Here is a 21,813-nt window from a genome sequence, read left to right as displayed (position 1 = left end):
ATTTTATATTTTCTGTGCAAACTATGGCTATTTAAATACTTTTGATACTTTCAATATTATATATATATTTTTTGTTTGGATGTGCCCAACAGTACTGAATCCATGTAAAAAAAATCAGCAAAATACTATATCCAAACCTTGAACTTGTGCCCAAACTCACACTCAAAACCAGTAACTTAAAGACTAGAATCACACACTTTGATGACAGACAAATATACACTTTGATCCTATGAATGTAAACTTATTTCAAAACACTGCTATTATTGTTAGAATCACATATTGACATATCTATATGGCAAATTCTAGGGAGATTGGACCCAATTCACCTCAAGTTGGTTGAATGAAAACAGACAGAAAAGAAAGTTCCTTTACACCATAATGTTTCTTTTAAAATCTTGCCACTTAGTAGTTGTTTGACATAAAATGTGGATTTACAGTATATCAACTTATTTATGTATGTGTAGATGAATGGCATTTTGTGTATATACCATAATCATCATCCTGTAATACATATTAAACTTAATGTATTTGGGAAGCAATGTTTATCATCAATGCAGATACTATACAACTTTCTTGCTGGTTCCTACTCTTTATTGTGGATATCAGACTATCAGTGAGTGGAAAGGATACAATAATTAAAAATTTAAGAATAATTTGTTAGATTGGATAATTGGACACTATGTATGCAAGGAGATTTTTGATTAATGATTCATATATTCAAAAAGTGATAGGTTATTTCAATAATAACTGCATGTTTGTTTAAATTTTAATTGTTTGCAGGAAAATTTCCTAGTCATGTTTTGACATTGCTTGGTGTGCGTTTTCACCATAAACAAACACGCATGCTAATATAATTTGAAGTTTGATTTTACATTCCCAACAGTTCTCTTGCTAAGGGTAGTTGCTACTTGCTAGTGTATTTGAGTCATTTCTATATAATTATTTCAGGTCAGACGTTGCATGGAAAAATGCAAAATATGCACAAATTTGGGAGTATCTTCGAGATGAATATGAATTACAACAGCGATTTGGGAGTCTCGATTACAAACTAAAGTTTGTAGAGGTGTGCATTGCTTGAGAAGTTTTTCTTATAATGCAGATTCTTCTTGCTTTATGTGTGTTTGCAGGAATATTAAAACTTTCAAGGCAATAACCTGATATGGTCCTGTTGTGCAGCATAATGTCCGCTTCTTTTTGGAGATACTGCAGAATAGAAAATCTGATGCTTTGGAGTGGCTTATCATAATTCTACTAAGTGCAGAAATAATGATTGGCCTCTATGATATCATTCGAAACACAGGCATGGATCATTTCACTAATTTTTAGAAACAGAATAGTTGACTTGAAGGTGGAAAATCACATACAGCAATTGGATTATGAGTAACCTTTCCTGGCTGATATTCTTTAAGTATTCACAATTTTTTTCTTGTTATTGTATTCAATTATTTCTGCAAAAATCATGATAAATGCTGTTCTCAAAAAATTGTATACTATTTTTTTTCCAAGATTTTGACAATATGTTGTCAATCAATTACCTGTCAGTTACAATAATCTTTGGTGGAATTTTAAGCATTCCACATGTCTAATTTATGAAATCTAGGACAGGTCAACTTGAACCACAATTGCATGACCTTGGTTTCCATAAATTAGCAATTCCCTGCAATTTTTGTAAGATTATTTTTACCAAAACTGCATGAGTATCTTACGTGGTTGACATTAATAAGCCAATACCTAAATTTTTTCTTTGCAATTAGATTTTAGGCATTTTGGCTTCATTCCTGTGCCAATTTAAATGTCATTATTTACTTATTTTCCCAAACTGAAGTTACAAAATAAATACCGAAAAACACGAATTCTCTTTGTAGAATATCATTCAGCTATTGAAATTGTTGTCTAAAATGTAATTATATTGACTAAGGAAGCTGCTGCTTTTACTAACTGACACGACACATGGGGCATGATGCATGGAAAGTACTAGAGTAGATTAAAGGTATTTGAAGAACATTTTTACTATGGTCATGTCAACTGCACTGAAATATGCTTTATAGCAAGGTGGATACTGTTATCACATTGAGCTCTACATTTTAGTGCAAGGCGGATGTGTAACTGATTGGTGAGCCATCTTTCATTGTTTGAATGTGTTCATTTGATCATGTTGTGGAAACAAGGTTGTACTTTCATTAATAGCATTCACATGATTTATCAGTAATACAATCTCCCATTCAAGTCATTGAAAAAATCTCTCAATGCATAATTGGGTTAATCATTTTTATTTGTGAGTCTTGTTCAAACACATCACTAAGGCACTGCATATTATCTGTGGAAGGGATATATGGCTGACATTCAGGTAATATGATTCATCCAAGTTACCAACCTTACATTGCTTTAAATTCCACAAATGTACACCTTTTATGAATTTGAAGACCAGAATCAGATAGTAGATGCTTTTTAAAATATATAATGTACACCTTTTATGAACTTGAAGATCTCAATCAGATGGATGTTTTTCAAAAACATATATTTACACATTTAGATCATGTTTGATGGCTAATACTCGTTAACTAACAACTTTTCCCTTTTGCCTCTAAAACTTGTAAAATTGAATACTAGATTGTGCCTTTTAAAAACCTTACATATGAATTCTGTACGCTGGTCTCAATGCAGAAACCATATTGCTAACATATTACATTATATGTTTTAAAAAGCATCTATCTGATTCAGGTCTTCAAATTCATAAAAGGTGTACATTCATGGAATTTAATGCAATGTAAGGTTAGTAACTTGGATGAATCATATTACCTGAATGTCAGCTATATATCCCTTCCACAGATAATATGCAGTGCCGAGGTAATGTGTTTGAACAAGACTCACAAATTAATTCAAAAAGGCATATATGTCTTTTATAAACCTTACATTTGGGCTTCCTCTAGCTTTCAAGAACTTTGTTGATTGCTTGTTTTTATATCGAGCTTGACCTTCTTGCTCACAATAGGTGAGATATTTGGGCTTTTAAAATTTAAGCAAGTTGAATAAGGAGTAATGATTATTGCATTTATGCTATAGACCATTCCAAAATGAAAAAGTTGTTTCGATTTTTTCCCATATATGTAACGATTTGATTAAAAGGCCTTTGAATGGATTAACTCAAATATGTTGTGTAGTAATGCCTATTAAATAAATAATCGCTTTTAATATTGTAAAATACGTATCTTGTACTACACAACCTCCTGCTTCTCAAAATTATAATGATGTCTCCTTTTGCAACATCAAGACAAAAAATAATTATTTACCATGGTAGGACTATCAAAATATTATTATTGATGGAATAACACAAGTTAGAAATAGTAGATTTATTCTTTGCTGGAATCAATTCCAGCAAGTTAAATGCTAGGTAAATAGTTCAGATCCATTCATCTCAGCTTATCACAAACTACTATAAATGCTTGTGAAGGGAACTATTATTCATTCATTTGCACTATGATCACATCAATTTGTATTATGATAAAAGGCTAGGTAGTTAATACATAGTAAAATAAAATCATGGTAATAATTTTCATTGACTTCAGTGTAGACACACAAGCTCGGTGCATGGATGACTGGGATTTCAAGTGTAAGACTTAATCTGGTCATCTAAAAGGATTTAATCAACTATGAATCAATTTCAACTAATGACAATTGTCCATTGACTGAAAATTAAACTATATTTAAAAATAAATTTTAATGTGACTGAGCTGTAAAGTTTAAAACATTTATATCATATAAAATGAGGATATATAAGAAAATATTAATGCATGAAATTCTTCTTAAAATTCTAAATATAACATTCTTGTTAATATAATTTTTTTTTTTTGGATAAGTCACAACCAAAGCGGTATTTTTTAGCATTTCTCTGGAGCTAAGAACCAATCGAGTAGACTTGAATCCAAGACCTCCCATGTAGGAGGCTCGCAACTAACCGTTGTGTTGTGGGCTCATCCTCTTCAATTGTTGTCAAATATGATTTTGATACTGCAAGTGTAAATTCAAGATTTTGGAAGATATGGGTGGATTAGATTACAAGGGTCTTTGCATCCATTTGCCTAGAGTGGAGAAGGCTTTGCATAAGATTATTGGGCAAGATATCTTCATGGAATTTTTTTAGAATCCATCTTCTTGTGTGATTGTTTCTATTTTCTTGTTTAATGTAATAAATTTTATACAAAATGAAAGTTAATTTGACTTACATCCTATATTTTATCTTTATACATATAAGTGTAGGTGGTATCCTCAATTTATGATTGGTAAAAAAATATTATGTAAATAATTATATGATTTAAAATTTTGAAAAAGAAAATTTTGCTAATACAACATGAAATAAAGTTTGTTTCATATTTGTTATTGTATTTTTATTCCAAATTTCAAGTTGTGAAATTGGACATTCCTATTTAGTTTTTATTTGTATAAGTTCTAAGATTATTTATTTTGAAGAATAAAAAATCTAAATATGTAAATAATTGTGAAAAGTAATTAGCTGGAAAAATAATCTAAATCATGTAGAATATGTGATGGTTTAAGTTAATAAGAACGTAGTTATATATCTTGAAGATAAGACAGATATAATATATAGTTGATTATTTGAAACACAATTTTATTTATTAGTAACGAACAATGTTAATTTTTAAACCTTATATACATGTCCTTCAAAACTGTCTTCCATCTTCCTATTTGAGTGTAATAAGAGATATAATTATATTACTTTCACAAACTAAATAGATGAATATATGTTGAAATGTTCAACTAGAAATACATAAAATAAGCATTCTAGGAATTCACCACATTCAATTTCTTTCAAATTATTTTTAAATTTTATGAATATTTTATAGCCATGTGTATTTTTTTTAAATGATGTTAAAAAAAAGGAATTAATATGCAAAAAGGAAGTGTGGATAATTGAGAAGGGGGCCATATATTCAAAGGAATTCATGGCGAGAAACAATTGGTGACTTTGTGGATTAGTTAGGAGGAAGAGACACAAATGCTAAGGGATGCAAGAGGGACTTTACCAAGAGAATGGAAGTAGGATAGGCTTTTCTGTGACTAGAGCTAGCACAATTCTAATGGGAAGAAGATTTGCAAAAGTAGATAGTGAGGGGCATAATTTTTAAGAAGAATTGGAAGTACCAAGCGATTTTTAGGATGAAGATTCTCAAGAGAAATTTTAATGAACTTGAAAGAGCGATTGAAGAAGCTAGGTTATAGTTTTTTTTATGATGGGAATTGCTTGGAAACTATGAGTGAACCAATTTTGTGACAAAAAATGAGATGGGATGCTATGGGAATCCTTATTAAGGATAATATGGGTGAAAAGAAGGCCACACAAATCTGATGCAATACATGCTAAGTCATAAGTATTGTCATCAAACATGATAACACTACACTCTAGTTCCTATACACAAAAAAGAAATGTGTACATGCATAAGTAGGTGGGCATCATCACCTTGATCTACAAAAGATGACACAAATATTAAAGTAGCACATGCATACATACACACAAGTGGAAGAATTTTCCTATAGTGAGACAACTCAATCACATGGGATACACATAGTTGCAATTACATACACTAGCTAAATCTTATGGTAGTACTGTAGGGGAGACAGGGTCTCACCCTAACTAAGAAAATAGGCACAGTAAGAGTAAAGGGAACTATTAAAATAAGGTTAATTATTCTTAAATTAATCATTCCTACTAAGAGAATGAAACAAATTCAATAAGCAAATCTATTCTTCTTATCCATATTCTTCTTATCCATACAAGTCTTAAATGATTTTCTTTTTTTTTCCAATTTATAAGAAGGAAAGAATGTAAATTATAAAAATAACCTTAATTTATTTCTTTCTATTAATTGTCTTTCTCTTTTCATAAGTATAAATGTTAGTCGAAGTATGGATTAATTCTAGCAACCATTTGATTGTTCTTACCAAATGAATGAAGAAGATTCATTAATTATTCATTTATCTTATCTGAATATGTTATGTTACCATTAATTTATATTTCTTTATATAATCATAATCATAAATGGATTAACGAAAAACAGCTAAACCATTCCTCAAATTAGCTCTGTTTATTTAGTGATAGTGATGGCATAAGTATAAAAGGTAGTAACCATAAGGCATACTTACTAAGGAGTAATATGAACACCAAAAAACTTAATCCTTTATAAACATATATCAATCACATTTAAATTTACATTTTGAACACCTCATAGTATAGATATGACATCCCCTAAATGAAAGAAACAAGTTTCAATTTTATAATGTAGATAAAAAGAAACAAAATTAACTCTATATTGACTATTTGTCACTTATAAAAAAGCGTTTATTGCTTCCATAGTAAAAGACCACATGATGGAGAGAAGCTAATGTTCATTCCTCTCAATCCTTTAAAGTTTATCCACAAGATACCATTAAATCCATCAAGATCTAATTATACATCCACGAGCATTTGGGGGAATCCCCCAAGTGAACTCATATGTAACAAGAAAAAAACCAAAAAAATAAAAATTTCTAAGCTTCTCTTGAACTCTCAAAACCTCAAAGTCTCATTAAATCTCTTCTCAACCTTTTCCTCCCCAAAAATCCTTTCCAATATGGAATAATGAATTAAAAAGGAGGAATCCCCCTCCACAAAAACCCATGCATAGTGCTCAACGGCTCAACCCTAACTCACATTTCACTCACAAATTAATTGAGGACACGAGTCTATTCACGCTCAAGGAATACCATGATAAAACAACAACATGAATCAACCATCTTAATGATTGCACTAATGATTAAAAATACCATTACATTTAACAAAAAAAAATTCTCACAAGTAGATTCAATGGAATAATAATAAAATAATTTATCACTTACATGACCACGTGATGGTTGCATGGGCTCATTCAATCAAGGTAGAGTAAGAATGATTGCACCTTCAAAACATCTAAAATATGTTTAAACCATATTCAATAATAATTGAAATTGATTAAAGTAGTCAAAGGAACTCATATTATAAAATTTAATTAATACACTAGCACACAATTCAACCCATTCCAAAAAGTGTAAAAAATATCACTTCATATAGAAGGTAAAATAAGTTAAATAACTATAGAGATCTAAGCTTACACATTAAAAAGCATCATTGGGTCTCATGCAACCAAAATGATAAGGCATACTAATTTAAACATAGATAAAGCTCTTGATACTCTATGAGGTGAAGTAAGAAAGGTTCACAATCTATGAAAATCTAATCTACATATTTCTTTTTGGCTAATCAATTATTTGTTTCTACACACAATTGATAAAACAAATCTTATCTAAAAAATTATAGCCAAAGTAATAGCTTAATTCAATTATCAACATATTCTCATACATGAAAATTGAGGCACATGCAACATCACAAAATTTAATACTCAATTAACATAGTCATACTATGAAGCATAATAGTAAAATATTATCAAATCCTACATAATTTAAATTATATTATAACTTAATGTATTAATCACAATTAAACTCATAATCATCATATAAATGATTCTCTAGTCAAGCTCTTATAAACACTTAATATAAAATCACAATAGTCAAGCACAAATCTAAACCATAACACCAATGCATGTATATAATTAAAAATGTATAATCAATACAAGACATGTGTAGACACTCAAAATGTCATCTTCTCTTACACACCAATCATCACTCAATTTACTCATTCATCCACTATAACATTGCCATTTGTCCATCTTCTAGGTCGTAATTCTTCTAATCATTTATTTCATCTAATCATCCTACAACATATTCATCCCATCATATCACTTGATTCATCCATTTCACTTACATCACTAATTCATTCAATCAACCTTGTCATTCATTCATCTCCGCAGATCTTATCACCCAATTGTCCTATCATCACCATTTGATTCATTCAATCGTATCCTAGGATCTTTGATCATTCATCATCTATTTCATTTAGTCATCACCTAATCATATAGGTCCTAGTATCATTTAATCACCATTCAAATTATTATCCATCGCATAACACATACACATCATCTCCTTATCACCTAGGGTACACATTATCACTTAAAGCCTAACAACTTAATTAAATATTCCCTAAGTTATTTAATTAAATTTGACTATTATTATATACCCATTTAGCAAATTATCTATTCATTTATTATTTTATTTATTTATCCATGATTATCAACATGTTTATCCACTTAATTAAATGTTTATCCGTACATTATTTATCAATAAAGTAATATAACATTAATTTCCACCTCACATGCACAAATAGTTCAATTTATTAGTTATTAAATTGACCAGTCTTGTATATATAGATAGATAGATAGATAGATAGATAGAATTAGTTGTTTGCCAATTTTATATACCTTATTTATTATTAGGTTTTCTTTATTTTGCTTTCAATCTAGTATCCTCTTCTTTCCACCACTCCTCTTGTCACCTTGATTCTCAGATCCCCTCACCCTCTCGCTCTTTTTATTGTCTAGTTTGCTTACAATCATTCAATCCTATTCTCTTGTCTTGCTCTCTTCTTTCTAAGGATGGATCATGTAACGTCGAGGAAATAAACTCACAGAGTTGATACCAAAAGCTAAGCACAATAATTTCACATCATCTAGTTGACTCATTAGTCTAATCAGTTCACTCAAAGTGACTCTCAATCCCACTCATCAATCAAGTCACTTCACTTGCCCATGCAATAATCAACTCCCCTTGATTCTCTCATGCACTTGGTTACTTCATGTAGGTAGTTGACTAATCAATAAGATCTATTAACTCCCTAGTAACATTGAGTTGAAAAATTATAATTATTTTAATTAAATGTATTAAAATAGTGTGCAACTCTTCTATGTATGCCACATCTCCTCATTTATCCCCCAAATCATCGATTAGATCTCAACTTCTATATTTAATCCTAGCACTTCATCAAAATCTCTTACAAATCCATAGACCAGATCCATTTTTTACATCATTTCTTAATCAATGAAACATCATCAAGCATTAAAATTCACATCAATGTTTTGTTAATGTCATTTAAGTAATGCTATCATTATGTTGGCGAATTGAGAACCCAAACCACAAAGAATAAAACTTTTCATTAGCTTAATAAGAGGTTTGCATGCATTTTGAACTGATTTCAGTTTGATTTTATTTTATTTTTTTATTTGCATGCATTCATTTTGGTGAACTCGATGTAACTTTAGTCATCCAACACTTGCATGCAAGTTTTTGTATGTTTAAGCTTGTAGGTGAGCGCTTTGCTAAGGGGGTCTTGGGGATCAAAATTTTAAGAGCTCTGTATCTCAAAATTGATCTCATTGTGATATTTAAGAGGACCAAGAGATGAGTTTTGATATATAATGTCATATTTCACTATTATAAAGTTTGGTTATTTTTTAATAGTAAAACCACCATTTTTTGTGTAAAATTGTGCAAAACCACTCTCGTTTGTGTCAAAACCACACATTTATCCCTTCAAACCATAATTTTATGATCAAAACCATGAATTTTGTGTCAAAACTACCATTTTTGTGACCAAACACATGAATTTTGTGTTGAAACCACCATTTTATGTTCCAAATGACATATTTATGTCAAAACCACCTTATTTTTACCCAAAACCAAAAAAATCCCATTAAAAACACCTTTCTCCAATATAAATCCATATATAGGTAGATCTCTTGATACTTTATGAGTTGAAGAGAGAAGGGTTAATGATCCATGAAAATCTAATCCATGTGCTTCTTTTTGGCCAATCAACTATTTGTTTCTGCATACAACTGATAAAACAAATCTTATCTCAAAAATTGTAGCCAAAGTAATAGCTTAGTTCAATTATCAATGTATTCTCCTACATGGAAATTGAGGCACATGCAACATCGCAAAATATATTACTCAATTAACATAGTTATACCATGAAGCATAATAGTAACATATTATCAAATCCTATATAATTTAATTTATTCTATAAGTTAATGTATTAATCACAATTAAACTTATATTCAACAATATAAATGATTCTCTAGTCAAGCTCTTATAAACACTTAATATGAAATCACAATAATCAAGCATGAATCTAAACCATAACACTAATGCATGTATATAATTAAAAATGTATAATTAATACAAGGTATATGTAGACACTCAAAAAATCTCATCTTCTCTTGCACACCAATCATCACCCAATTTACTCATTCATCCACTATGACGTTGTCATTTTTCCATCTTCTAGGTCGTAATTCAAAGAATCATTTATTTCATCTAATCATCATATCACTTGTTCATCCCATCATATCACCAGATTCATCCATTTCACTTACATCACTAATTCATTCCATCAACCTTGTCATTCATTCATCTCTTCAAATCTTATCAACTAATTTTCCTATCATCACCACCTAATTCATCCAATCATAGCCTAGGATCTTTGATCATTCATCATCTATTTTATTTAGTCATCACCTAATCACATAGGTCCTAGCATCACCTAATCAGATAGGTCCTAGTATCATCTAATCATCATTCAATTTATTATCCATCGCCTAATACATATAGATCATCTCCTTATCACCTAGGGTATGCATTATCACTTAAAGCCTAACACTTTAATTGAATATTCCCTAAGTTATTTAATTAAATTTGACTATTATTATTCATTCATTTAAATAATTATCTATCTATTTATTGTTTTATTTATTTATCCATGATTATCAACATGTTTATCCACTTAATTAAATAATTATCCATACATTATATATTAAAGATTAATATAATATTAATTTCCACCTCACATGCACAAATTATATGTATTTATGTATGCATGCATGCATGCATCCATGTATGTATGTATGTATGTGTAGTGTCATAAATTGTACACCCTTGCTAGGGTGGTACAATTTCACACTTAGGTTAGCACCCACCTTAGAGTATCTTGCATCTTGCATTTCTAATTTTCCTTTAAGCATTTAATTAATTAATTTAATTAAATCTAAAGTCATATTTCATCACTTCATACATCATAAAATTGGGCCCTTTACCCTAAGTGTGCCCCTTTTTATTTTATTCCTCCAATAAATCATTTAATCATAAACCCTAATTATGTCCTATTTCGACCTTTAAGGCCCAATTTCGCATATCAAAACACCTCGAAATCATATGTAACTTTGGGATTCGCTCTAATATCATCATATCTAACGGCCCTGAAAATTTGGTGAAAAGTTGGTCGGACCGTGGTGGGAGTGCACATGGTCCTCGACTTTTTTCTCGAAATTTCAGGAGCACAATTCTATGATATTATAATGCTTAACCGCAAAAGATTGGCAGGAAATTCAATTCCTAGGTCGGCCTAAATGCAGAATTAAGTCGAAATTAAGATCTAGGGTTTCATACATAAGAGCTCTCTTTCTTCATTTGAAGGGGACTAAGATCGATCGAACCTTCTATGTAGTGAAAGAGAAGCCTATGTAGATTCTTCAACAACATTCAACAACATTCAACAACATTTCATCAAGCATTCATCATCAATTAGGAGCCTTGAAGACATTGAAGAGTAATAGGAGATCTAGTGACAATATCTCTTCCTTGGGGATTGGTATGATTTAATGTTATTTTCATGTATTTGTATGAGCTTCTTTACATCAATTTGCATATTTAAGATCATTTAGCATATTTGGTTTGAAGAGTTGCCATTTACATTCACATTTACATTTAGGGTTTACTCTCATGCGTAGGGTAGCTCTAGTTTCTTTCATTTTAGGATCTTGCATACACACAAGGTTCTAGCACACACATTTTTTAGTACATTATCGATTATTTGTGGAGTTGGAAATCAGCAACACAGGGGTTTGACTAAGGCAAAACCCTATATAGCCAACCAAACCCTTCCTTTTTAGTTGCAGGTGCAGGAACAGGTACTCGGGGGTAGTTTTGGATCAGGAAAAGGCATCAACACCACCCAAAAGTCTCAAAAGTGCAGAAAATTGTCAAGGACAGGGGCATGACGCCTTGGTCCTACCTAGGATAGTGGTGTGGCGCCATGTTCCCTCCACTTTTAGATGAATTTTGACAAGTTGCAGCCTTAGGACCTTCAGATTTTGGCGTTTCAGTTGCAGCTCTTAGTCAGATTATTAGGGACAATGGCGTGTCACCCTGGTCCTGGTCAGTTTGGCTCTATTTGTAGCATCAGGTACACATCCAAAATCCTCCCCCTTTCATGCTTTCACTATCTCAGTTTCATATCTACAATTTTGTGCAATTCCAAGTTCATTTATGCTTCATTCTTTATCTCCTAATCTAGTTGATCATTCAAACCCTACTTTTTCTCATCATTTGCAATAAGAGGAATAGAAACCCTAAGAGGTAATCCTTGGCTCTCTCTTTCTCACAAGAAGTAGCCAAAGTGAGCTATCTCCCTAGGCTCTTTCGTATTCCCAATGTGTTGGCAAAAGTGGGATTAGGTCCTAGTCACCCGATTTCTGTTTTCCCGCCCCCACATTTTGGTGAACCCGACGTGAACCCAACCTTCTTTAATTCTGATTTATGTTCTCAGATCTGAGTATTTTTTTCTATTTCAAATTCAAATTCAAAATTTACATTTACAAGTTTCAATTTCTTGCAAATTTAAAAAAAAAATAGAGGTTAATTTTATTCAAACCCTAATTTCTCAATTCAAAATTGAACTTGTGGATAGCTTAATTGGGATCATTAATTTAAGATCTGATTTATGAACACATTTAACTCATAAATTTCATTTTCTAAATCAATATTTAGAGTGCTTGCATTGGTTAAAATTGAATATTTCCTTCTATTTTGCATATGTTATCATTTGAAAGAGGAAATTTTTTTTGTCATGATGCATTCATTTCATAAATGTGATAATGAGTTAGCTTCCCTTGTTTCAATTTTTTCATCTCCTAAAGAACCTCCTCCTATCTATGCCAAAATTTTAGTGCATAAAAGAGTTGTTACCAACCCCTTCAAAACTCTCCCATGCTCTAAGGATGAAGATTTGAAGGGTAATCTTGACAATTATCCTAAAATGTGCCCTTCCCATCTTGCTATCTTAGAAGAAGAGGATGATATCATAAACACCTTTCTTAATGTTACCTGACCTTCCCTACACAATGCCTCTCTAAGTGAAAAAAATGGACATTGACTTATCTTCTCCTAAACTTGGTCTTACCAATGGGGGCATGTTAGTACAACAAAGGGTTATGAGCACTTCTTCCAAAGATCTCCTTCCTAAGCATGAATATTTGGAGAAAGATGTTCATCTCCCTCCTAAAGAATACTCCCCTCATGAGGTTCATTTTGTGCAAGAAGATGATATTGTCCCTACTTTTCCTAGTGAGGGTGTTTCCTCTTTTGATTCCAACAAAATTCCCACTAGAGATAATGCATTAATGAGAAATGCTTTCCCTTCTCCTAAAGTTTACCTTACCCCTAAAGATGCCTTAGAGAAAGAAGATGAAATCATAATAAATTTCCTTAATGCTCTCTCCCCTAAAGATCCTATTGAAGACATTTTGAGGAAAGAGGATGATTTAAATACATGTCAGGATTCTCTCCTTCCTAAGGATGAAGAATTATTGAACAATGTTATCCCTTCTCCCAAAATTGGAAATAGCAATAAGGAAATCTTTGTGCAAGTTATTTCTAATACTTTTCCTAATTACCTCACTATTTGGGATGAATCATTAGAAGAAGGTGTTGATTATTCTCTACCCCATGAGAGAACCCTATCCAAAGGGGATAAAATCATGATTGATAACTCTCTTGATAGCATCTCACCTTCCATAAATCTCAATCATTTTTTCTCTAAAGGTAAAGCATCTCCCTCTCCTCAACTAGGTTCTACTCATAAGGATACCCTAGTTCATGGTAAGATCGTTGACATCTCTTTCAAAGATCTCCCTCTCAAAGGTGAGACTTAAAGAGTAATGTTGATCCTTCTCCTAGAGAGTCTATTCCCCATGTATATCCTTTGATGATAGAGGATGATATGACCTTTCCTAGTAATACTCTTTCTTCTAAAACATCAATGCCTACCCCTAGTATCCCTCCTAAAATTGATCTTCTATGATAATATTTTAGTGCAAGAAGAGTTTATCAACAATTCTTCCAATAATATTTTTCATTCGTCTTCTAAGGAAACCTTTCATATTCCTAAACCATCTTCAATCAATTTGATACATGTGAATGAAACACCTAATAAACCCGTCTTCAAAGTTCAAGGTGCTTGTCCTTCTCAAAATTCCCCACATAAGCCTATCTTAGTGGTTCAAGGTGGTTATGCTAATGATTCTTTTTGCACTCCTACGAAACCTATTATTACTGTGCAAGGAGGTTATCCTACTAAGAGCCCTTATGAGTATGCTAAGAAAATTACTGGAGAGAGTTATAATACGGTTGCTCATACTTACAACACAAGAAACCATAGGTAACCTATTCCTCCTCCCATTATCCCAACTTCACTTCCTCCCTCTCAACCTACCCTTCCACAAGCACCTCGTATATCAAATCTTAGCAAGGAGTATGATCTCATTGAACAACTTAAGGCCACTCCTGCTAAGATTTCTATTTGGGATTTGGTTCAAACTTCACTTGCTTATCACAGGATGTTACAAGATGCTTTGAAAAACTTAGATGTCCCACCTGCAGTGACATCTAATAACATGTCTGCCTTGATTGATCCTACAAACAAATCCAAAGCTCAAATTGTATTCACATAAGATGAGTTACCTTCTCGTGAAATTCAACATCAATATGATCCTCTTATGTTTGTGGTTATTATCAACGATAGTGCTACAAGACAAACCCTTGTGGACAATGGATTTGGCCTTAATGTTTGTGGTGTGGACTTATTAGATAAGATTAATTTGGATCATTCTCTCATCGAACCTTCTTCTCTTACTATTCAAGGCTTTGATAATGTTGCTAAACAATGTCTAGGTGTCATAACCTTTCCTATTAGGGTAGGTCATGTTGTGTTACCTACACCTATTCATGTTATGCTTGGTAATTTGACATATAACATGTTGGTATTTTGATGATGTTTAGTTGTGATTGTCATTGATGGACACACATTTATTTGATGTATGAATTATTCTCAACCGGTAGCTGTTCTAACCGGTATTGTATGTATAGTCTTTATTTGTTGAAGACTATCGAAGTTGTGCAGAAAATGCTTACCAGTCTTAGTATGACCAAAGACCCCAAGTGATATGAAGATCTCAAGCTGAACAAAGACCCCGAGTGACAGTTAATCTTTTGATCAGAACACTATGTTCCAGTTTTCCTGTCTTCACTTGTTAACTGGTGATCGATATATTTAGTTAACCGATGTACATGTATTGTGTGATGAGTTATCATCCACCGACACTATGGCGGTGTTTCTGTGTCATGTTACCAAATGTGTCTAGATGCACTGTACCTAGAAAATTGTAGTCTAATCTTATTGGACCGACATGAAATCAAGTTCCCATATAAGGACATCATGTCTAGGGTTTTTGAGATAGAAGAGAAGTTGATATGTGCAAAGTTTTTGAGAGAAGATTAGGTCTGATCAAGAAAAGGTATATTGTGACCGAGATTGAGAGTGCAAAACATAGAAGACTGAAGTAATGCTTGAATGCATTAAAAAGGAGTTGTCAAGGATCTAATCAATCATTTTGTGCTACTATCTAGATCATTCACTTGTTGATTACTAATATCTTCGACAATTCTGAAACCCTTAACGAGGTAGGCCCAACCAAGCCTATTGTAAATCCTCTAACAAGGTGGTTCATAGTTGTGAATCTGAAATCCTTTAATAGGGTAGTCTCTAATAGGACTTATCTCCTAACATAGATCTGGATTCCTAACAGGATCTGTTCTGGTGAAGAACATTGTAAGACCTTAACCAATCTGGTTACTATTCTATAGATAGTTGACTTGTGAGTTTTACTCACCGTGGTTTTTCCCATTTGGGTTTCCACGTCAAAACATCTTGTGTTAAGGTGATTGCACTTCTGTGGGTGAATGCTTTATTTTCTATTTGGCTTGTTTATGTTCTAATCAGTTTATTGCTTAACCTGCTACACCGGTTTGCAGTTAAACTGCTTAAGTGTTTGTTTAGTTTATTGGGTATACTAATTCACCCCCCCTCTAAGTATTCATCAATTGGTATCAGAGCCAACCTTTCTATAAGTCTAACCACTTGGAAGGAGATATGGGGGAATACAGCATGAGGGAACTCACTCACTGCTTGGCTGAATCTGAGAGAGCCTATGATGAACTCAAGATCAAGTTTAAAGCCTCTTTAGCTAAGAGAAGAGAGCTTGCTAAGCAGATGATGGAATTTACTAAAAACAACTCTTCTGATGAAGCAGACATGGATGCCCACATGGATGCCCTAGTTGGAGAAGTGGAGAAATTAAATGAATCCAAAACTAACCTGAGGAGGGAGTTGGAAGGACTGACTATTAGGATGAGTCGGGAACTGGAAAATAGAAGAAAAGATAAAGATTTGGTAAAGGACAAGGAGCATGAGATCTCTAAATTGAAGCAAGAAATCGGTACCATTATCGCCTATCTACATGAGGGTAAAGAAGAGAAAGAAGAAATGCAAGCTGAACTGAATGCAACTATCTCTCAAAATGAAACCTTGATGGAGACCAATGATTCTCTTTCCAAGGAACTTGCTGAGACAAAAGAGATACTTGCTAAGTTCAACCGGAGTGCTGCTAAGTTAGAACAAAAATCGGAATTGGTAAAGCCATCAAAGGATACTACTGGACTTGGTTTCTTTGGATACGAGGAAGGTGAGACTTCTAGAACCAAGAGTGATGCACTAAAGAAGAAATCAACACCTAAGAACAACAACAGAAGTAAAGGTAAGCAAAAGTTTAAACATGTTTGCTTTAACTATCTTAAGGAAGGACATACTGCCAATGTATGTAGGAGCAAGCCTTACAATAACTTTCCTTCTTTACAAAACAATGTGGCTAGACCTGGTAGATTTAATGGTCACTGTTATGCATGCAACAAGTTTGGGCATAGAGCTTTTGAGTGTAGGTCGGTTATGAACAACTTTGGGAATTATCCACCAAGATCCAATGGAGTTGTCCCTGAACCTCCTATGAACCGGAACCCAAACTGGTAGAAAACCCATGACCACTGGTCAAATGGTTATGAAGCGGCAACCAGTTGGAGAGCAACCTGTCTGATCTATTGTGGTAGCGGTCACACTACTGCAACATGCAGAAGGAAGAAAGGAAATGTGAACACGGGACCATGGAGAACACTTGGAATAGTATGCTATCACTGCAACAAACTAGGGCACACTGCCAGAGCATGTAGACTAAGAAAGAATTCATCGGGAGACATACTAATCAACACTGAAGGGAAGATTGATGTTGAAACCGTTCAGGCGGATATGGACAAAACCTAGAAAAAGAAATCTAAAGAGAAGCCACATGATGTACCAATTTCTGCACCAAGTGTGGAAATCCCTGAACCTGCAAACTGAGCTTCAAAAAGCTTAGGGGGAACATATTGGTATAAATATTTTGAAACCCTTGAAGTATATCGGTAAAGCACCTTTATCGATATTTGTTACCTGTCAACTGACAGAAGAATTGAAGCGGTAAAAGTTAAAATTAGGGTTTGAATCCTAATAGTGATGCATTTATTATGGTAGGTGGGAGCATGTTTAAAAGTGACTTTTGTCGTCATTTCTACTTACCTATTTTCAGAGAAGAAATTTTTTTAGCCTGAGCAGTGCAACCAGAGTGATTCATCTTGCACTCGAAATAATTTAGAAAGGAATCTTGCACAAGATCTTGCAGCCACTTCGTGCTATTAGTGTGAAAGTCAAAGTGGTAATCAAGCATCCAGAGAAGTGTGTTTTGCTTGACATCGACAAACCCTAAGTTCAGAGAATAAAGGTATTTCTCATTGAAACATTCTTATCATTTGGAATCCGTTTGATATGGCATTTACATCTAATATCCCCTCTAGTTCTACTAAACCTAAGGATACACCTGAGTTTCTTAAGATGAGATATAATGCCCTATCTCAAATTCCCATCAGAGTCATTGTTGAAGGCGATGTTTCGGGATATATTGATTGCAAACTAGAAGACCTAGGGTCCCTAGTAATTCACTCCCAGGAGAATATTAGAAGAAAAATTCTTGATGATTTAAAAGACTATTTTGATGATTTCAATGATAGTGAAAAGGAGGATGTTGAACAAGAACTTATTAAATATCTATATATTAATGATCAATCACCTTCTGAAATTAAATCAATTACTTCTAAATCTTTGTATGATTCTTTCGACTACAAATGGCACATTGCAATTGAAAAAGAGCAAGACATCAGGGAGAAATGTTTTGCTCAATACTTTCCAGATGCCTCTAATTCAAAATTGTTTGAAATCATTGACAAGAACAAAGACATTTTATTCATGCAAAGAAGGAGACTTCAACTACTCAAAGGAAAATCTTCTAAAGTGGAAAAAGACACCCATTTGAAGGTTAAAATTGTTGTCAACATGCAAAAAGTATACGAAGCTAATCAGTTGGCTGAGCAAGAGCCCAACCTATCCATAGCCAAATCGGATGTAGTCTTTGTCAGTATGGGAGAAAGAATAGAAGAACAAAATGACCCCATTGATGTTGATGTACTAGATATGGAGGATACCACTCCAGATAAGGAGGAAGCTAAAAAAGAAAGAGTAGAGAAAGAAAAGGAAGAGAAAGCGGAAAAAGAGAAACTTGAAAAAGAGAAAGCGGAGAAAGAAAAACAAGAGAAAGAGCAAGCGGAGAAAGCATGACAAGAGAAGAAGAAGGAAGAAGAGGAAAAGAAGAAGAAGGAAGAAGAGAAGAAGAGGAAGGAAGAAGAGGAAAAGAAGAGGAACGAAGAAGAGGAGAAGAGGAAAGAAACAACAAAGAAAAAGGAAGAGGAGAAAAAGAGAGAAGAAGAGAGGAAGAAACAAGAGGAGAAAGTGAAGGCTACCAAGGTAGCCCAAGAAAAAGAAGAAGAGGAGAAGAGAAGGCAAGCTGAGGTCAAGGCCAAAGAAGGAGAACAAATTCCTAAGGCAACCAGAGATCAAGCCAAGCAGGTTGATTCCACTGGTTCCACTGATTTGACTCTTGCCTATCTGACCCAATCGGTTGATGAGACTAAGCTACTGTGAAGCATTCAATTAGCTCAGGAGAGATTGGAAGAACTGTGGAAAAAGAAAGAGCAGGATTCATTCAGTTTGTTGTTGACACCCTCTCTAATCTAATCCCCAGTACTAACCTCCTCAGTACCGTTTCCTCACTGACAAAACTCAAACTTCTTTCCATAGTAGTCCATGACCAAGTACAATGTTTGGAAGATGTTGCCCAAGCCACAACAAAGAAAAGCCATGAAAAGGCACTCGTAGTTACCTTAGTACAACAAATGAATGAAGTCCGGGCAAAATTTCTTAAACAAAAAGGTGATATAAGTTCAACTATGGGTGAAGGTCACCTACTCTTGAGTAAAATGTGCCAACCTCACCTATTTTGTGAAGATGCTCTGAAACAGAAGACACTATTACAAACCGAGTTACAAAAGTACATCGACAACTTCAAACTACCCTATGATTTGTTCACAGCCTATGGACACACTGTTCATCATTATCAGCATCAGATTACAAAGCTTGACTCAGAGATTTGCAATTAGACTCGAGATCTGCAGGAGCTTCAGTTACTCCTATTGCCAAAATTGCAGGTTCTTCATAAGTGCTTCCTGAACTTAGAGGCTATCACTGTGACACAGGAGTTGAGCACCATAGATGCGATGGAAGAATTAGCCTTCCAGATGAAGACCGAGAGTGAAATTTTTGCCTCGCTTCTTGAGTCGTGGTCTTCAGACATGAAGAATTTCATGCAAAACTTTAAATCTCTTTTTGAGAAGTTTTATTCTTTATTGTCATGAACACATACTCTATTTTTATATTATACAAAATGACAATATTTTGCATTACTTTGTCATTGTTGGCAAATGGGGAGTAGTGTATCTTAAAAAATTTGGCGAGTTTTACAAATTCCTGCACATACTTGTAATTTTTGCAAAGGGAGTAGTGTATATGCTTAGGGGGAGTAATTTTTCTTATGGCATCTATTTTTGTTTTGCAAAAGCACTTGGATGTCAAAAATTTTCCAAAGTGTTTCCATCAATGCCAAAGGGGGAGATTGTTGGCATTTTGATGATGTCTAGTTGTGATTGTCATTGATGGACACACACTTATTTGATGTATGAATTATTCTCAACTGGTAGGTGTTCTAACTGGTATTATATGTATAGTCTTTGTTTGTTGAAGACTATCGGTGTTGTGCAGAAAATGCTTATCGGTCTTAGTATGACCGAAGACCCCAAGCGGTATGAAGATCTCAAGCTGAACGAAGACCCCGAGCGGCAGTTAATCTTTTGATCAGAACACTATGTTCCAGTTTTCCATTTTTCACTTGTCAACTAGTGATTGGTATATTTAGTTAACCGGTATACATGTAATGTGTGATGAGTTATCATCTACCAATACTATGATGGTGTTTCTGTGTCGTGTTACCAAATGTGGCTAGATGCACTGTACCTAGCAAATTGTAGTCTAATATTATTGGACTAACATGAAATCAAGTTCCTATATAAGGAAATCATGTCTAGGGTTTTTGAGATAGAAGAGAACTTGATATGTGCGAAGTTTTTGAGAGAAGATTAGGTTTGATCGAGAACAGGTATATCATGACTGAGATTGAGAGTGCAAAACATAGAAGACTGAAGTAATGCTTGAATGCATTAACAAGGAGTTATCAAGGATCTAATCAAACATTTTGTGCTACTATCTAGATCATTCACTTATTGATTACTAATATCTTTGACAAGTCTAAAACCCTTAACCGGGTAGGCCAGCCAAGCCTATTGTAAATCCTTTAACAAGGTGGTTCACAGTTGTGAATCTGAAATCCTTTAACAGGGTAGTCTCTAATAGGACTTATCTCCTAATAGAGATCTAGATTCCTAACAGGATCTGTTCTGGTGAAAAACATTGTAAGACCTTAACCGGTCTGGTTACTATTATGCAGATAGTTGACTTGTGAGTTTTACTCACCATGGTTTTTCCCATTTGGGTTTCCACGTCAAAACATCTTGTGTTATGGTGATTGCACTTCTGTGGGTGAATACTTTATTTGTTATTTGGCTTGTTTATGTTCTAATTAGTTTATTGTTTAACTTGCTACATCGGTCTACAGTTAAATTGCTTAAGTGTTTGTTTAGTTTATTGGGTATACTAATTCACCCCCCCTCTTATTATTCATCATAACCTTCTATTAGGGAGACCTTGGATTCATAGCATGCAAGTTGTCCCCTCAACTTTGCATAGGAAAGTCAAATTCATTTATAACAATACGACATACACCTTGTTAGCTACCAAACCTCAAGAACCATTAAAATCTGGATCTTCTTATTCAACTACTTCCCATTCTTCTTCCAATCCTTCTACTTCTTCAAATACGTCTATTTCCTTTAATGATGTTGTTCCTTCTAGTAATCCCAATTCTTCTACTCAATCAGAATCTCCTCCCAAGGATATTTTTTCTTCTTAAGGAGTGCTCTCAGATGATGATTGGGGATCTCTAGACTTTACCCCTTCTTTTATAGGAGAGCATAGAGTATCTTGGAAAGGATCTAAGACTGAGAAGGATAAATCTAAATAAGAACCTAAAGAGCAACCCATTTTGTCTAAACAACTAAGTAACAACTTTG

The 21,813-nt window shown here is 33.5% G+C and overlaps 1 protein-coding gene across 2 annotated transcripts in view; it reads left to right on the top strand.

Annotated features, from left to right (window-relative positions):
- Positions 1-1,750, top strand: part of LOC131073624 (protein RETARDED ROOT GROWTH, mitochondrial) — a 99,757-nt gene extending 98,007 nt beyond the window's left edge. For both annotated transcript variants that reach the window (XM_058010110.2, XM_058010111.2), the window contains exons 6-7: positions 949-1,063; positions 1,177-1,750. In XM_058010110.2, coding sequence (XP_057866093.1) covers positions 949-1,063; positions 1,177-1,326 — 265 coding nt within the window. In that variant the 3' untranslated portion in view covers positions 1,327-1,750. The remainder of the gene's footprint in view (positions 1-948; positions 1,064-1,176) is intronic.
- The last annotated feature ends 20,063 nt before the right edge of the window (positions 1,751-21,813 follow it).

The sequence above is a fragment of the Cryptomeria japonica genome, chromosome 11 (genome assembly GCF_030272615.1).
Source record: "Cryptomeria japonica chromosome 11, Sugi_1.0, whole genome shotgun sequence".
NCBI lineage: Eukaryota > Viridiplantae > Streptophyta > Pinopsida > Cupressales > Cupressaceae > Cryptomeria > Cryptomeria japonica.
This window is presented reverse-complemented; position numbering and strand designations above follow the sequence as displayed.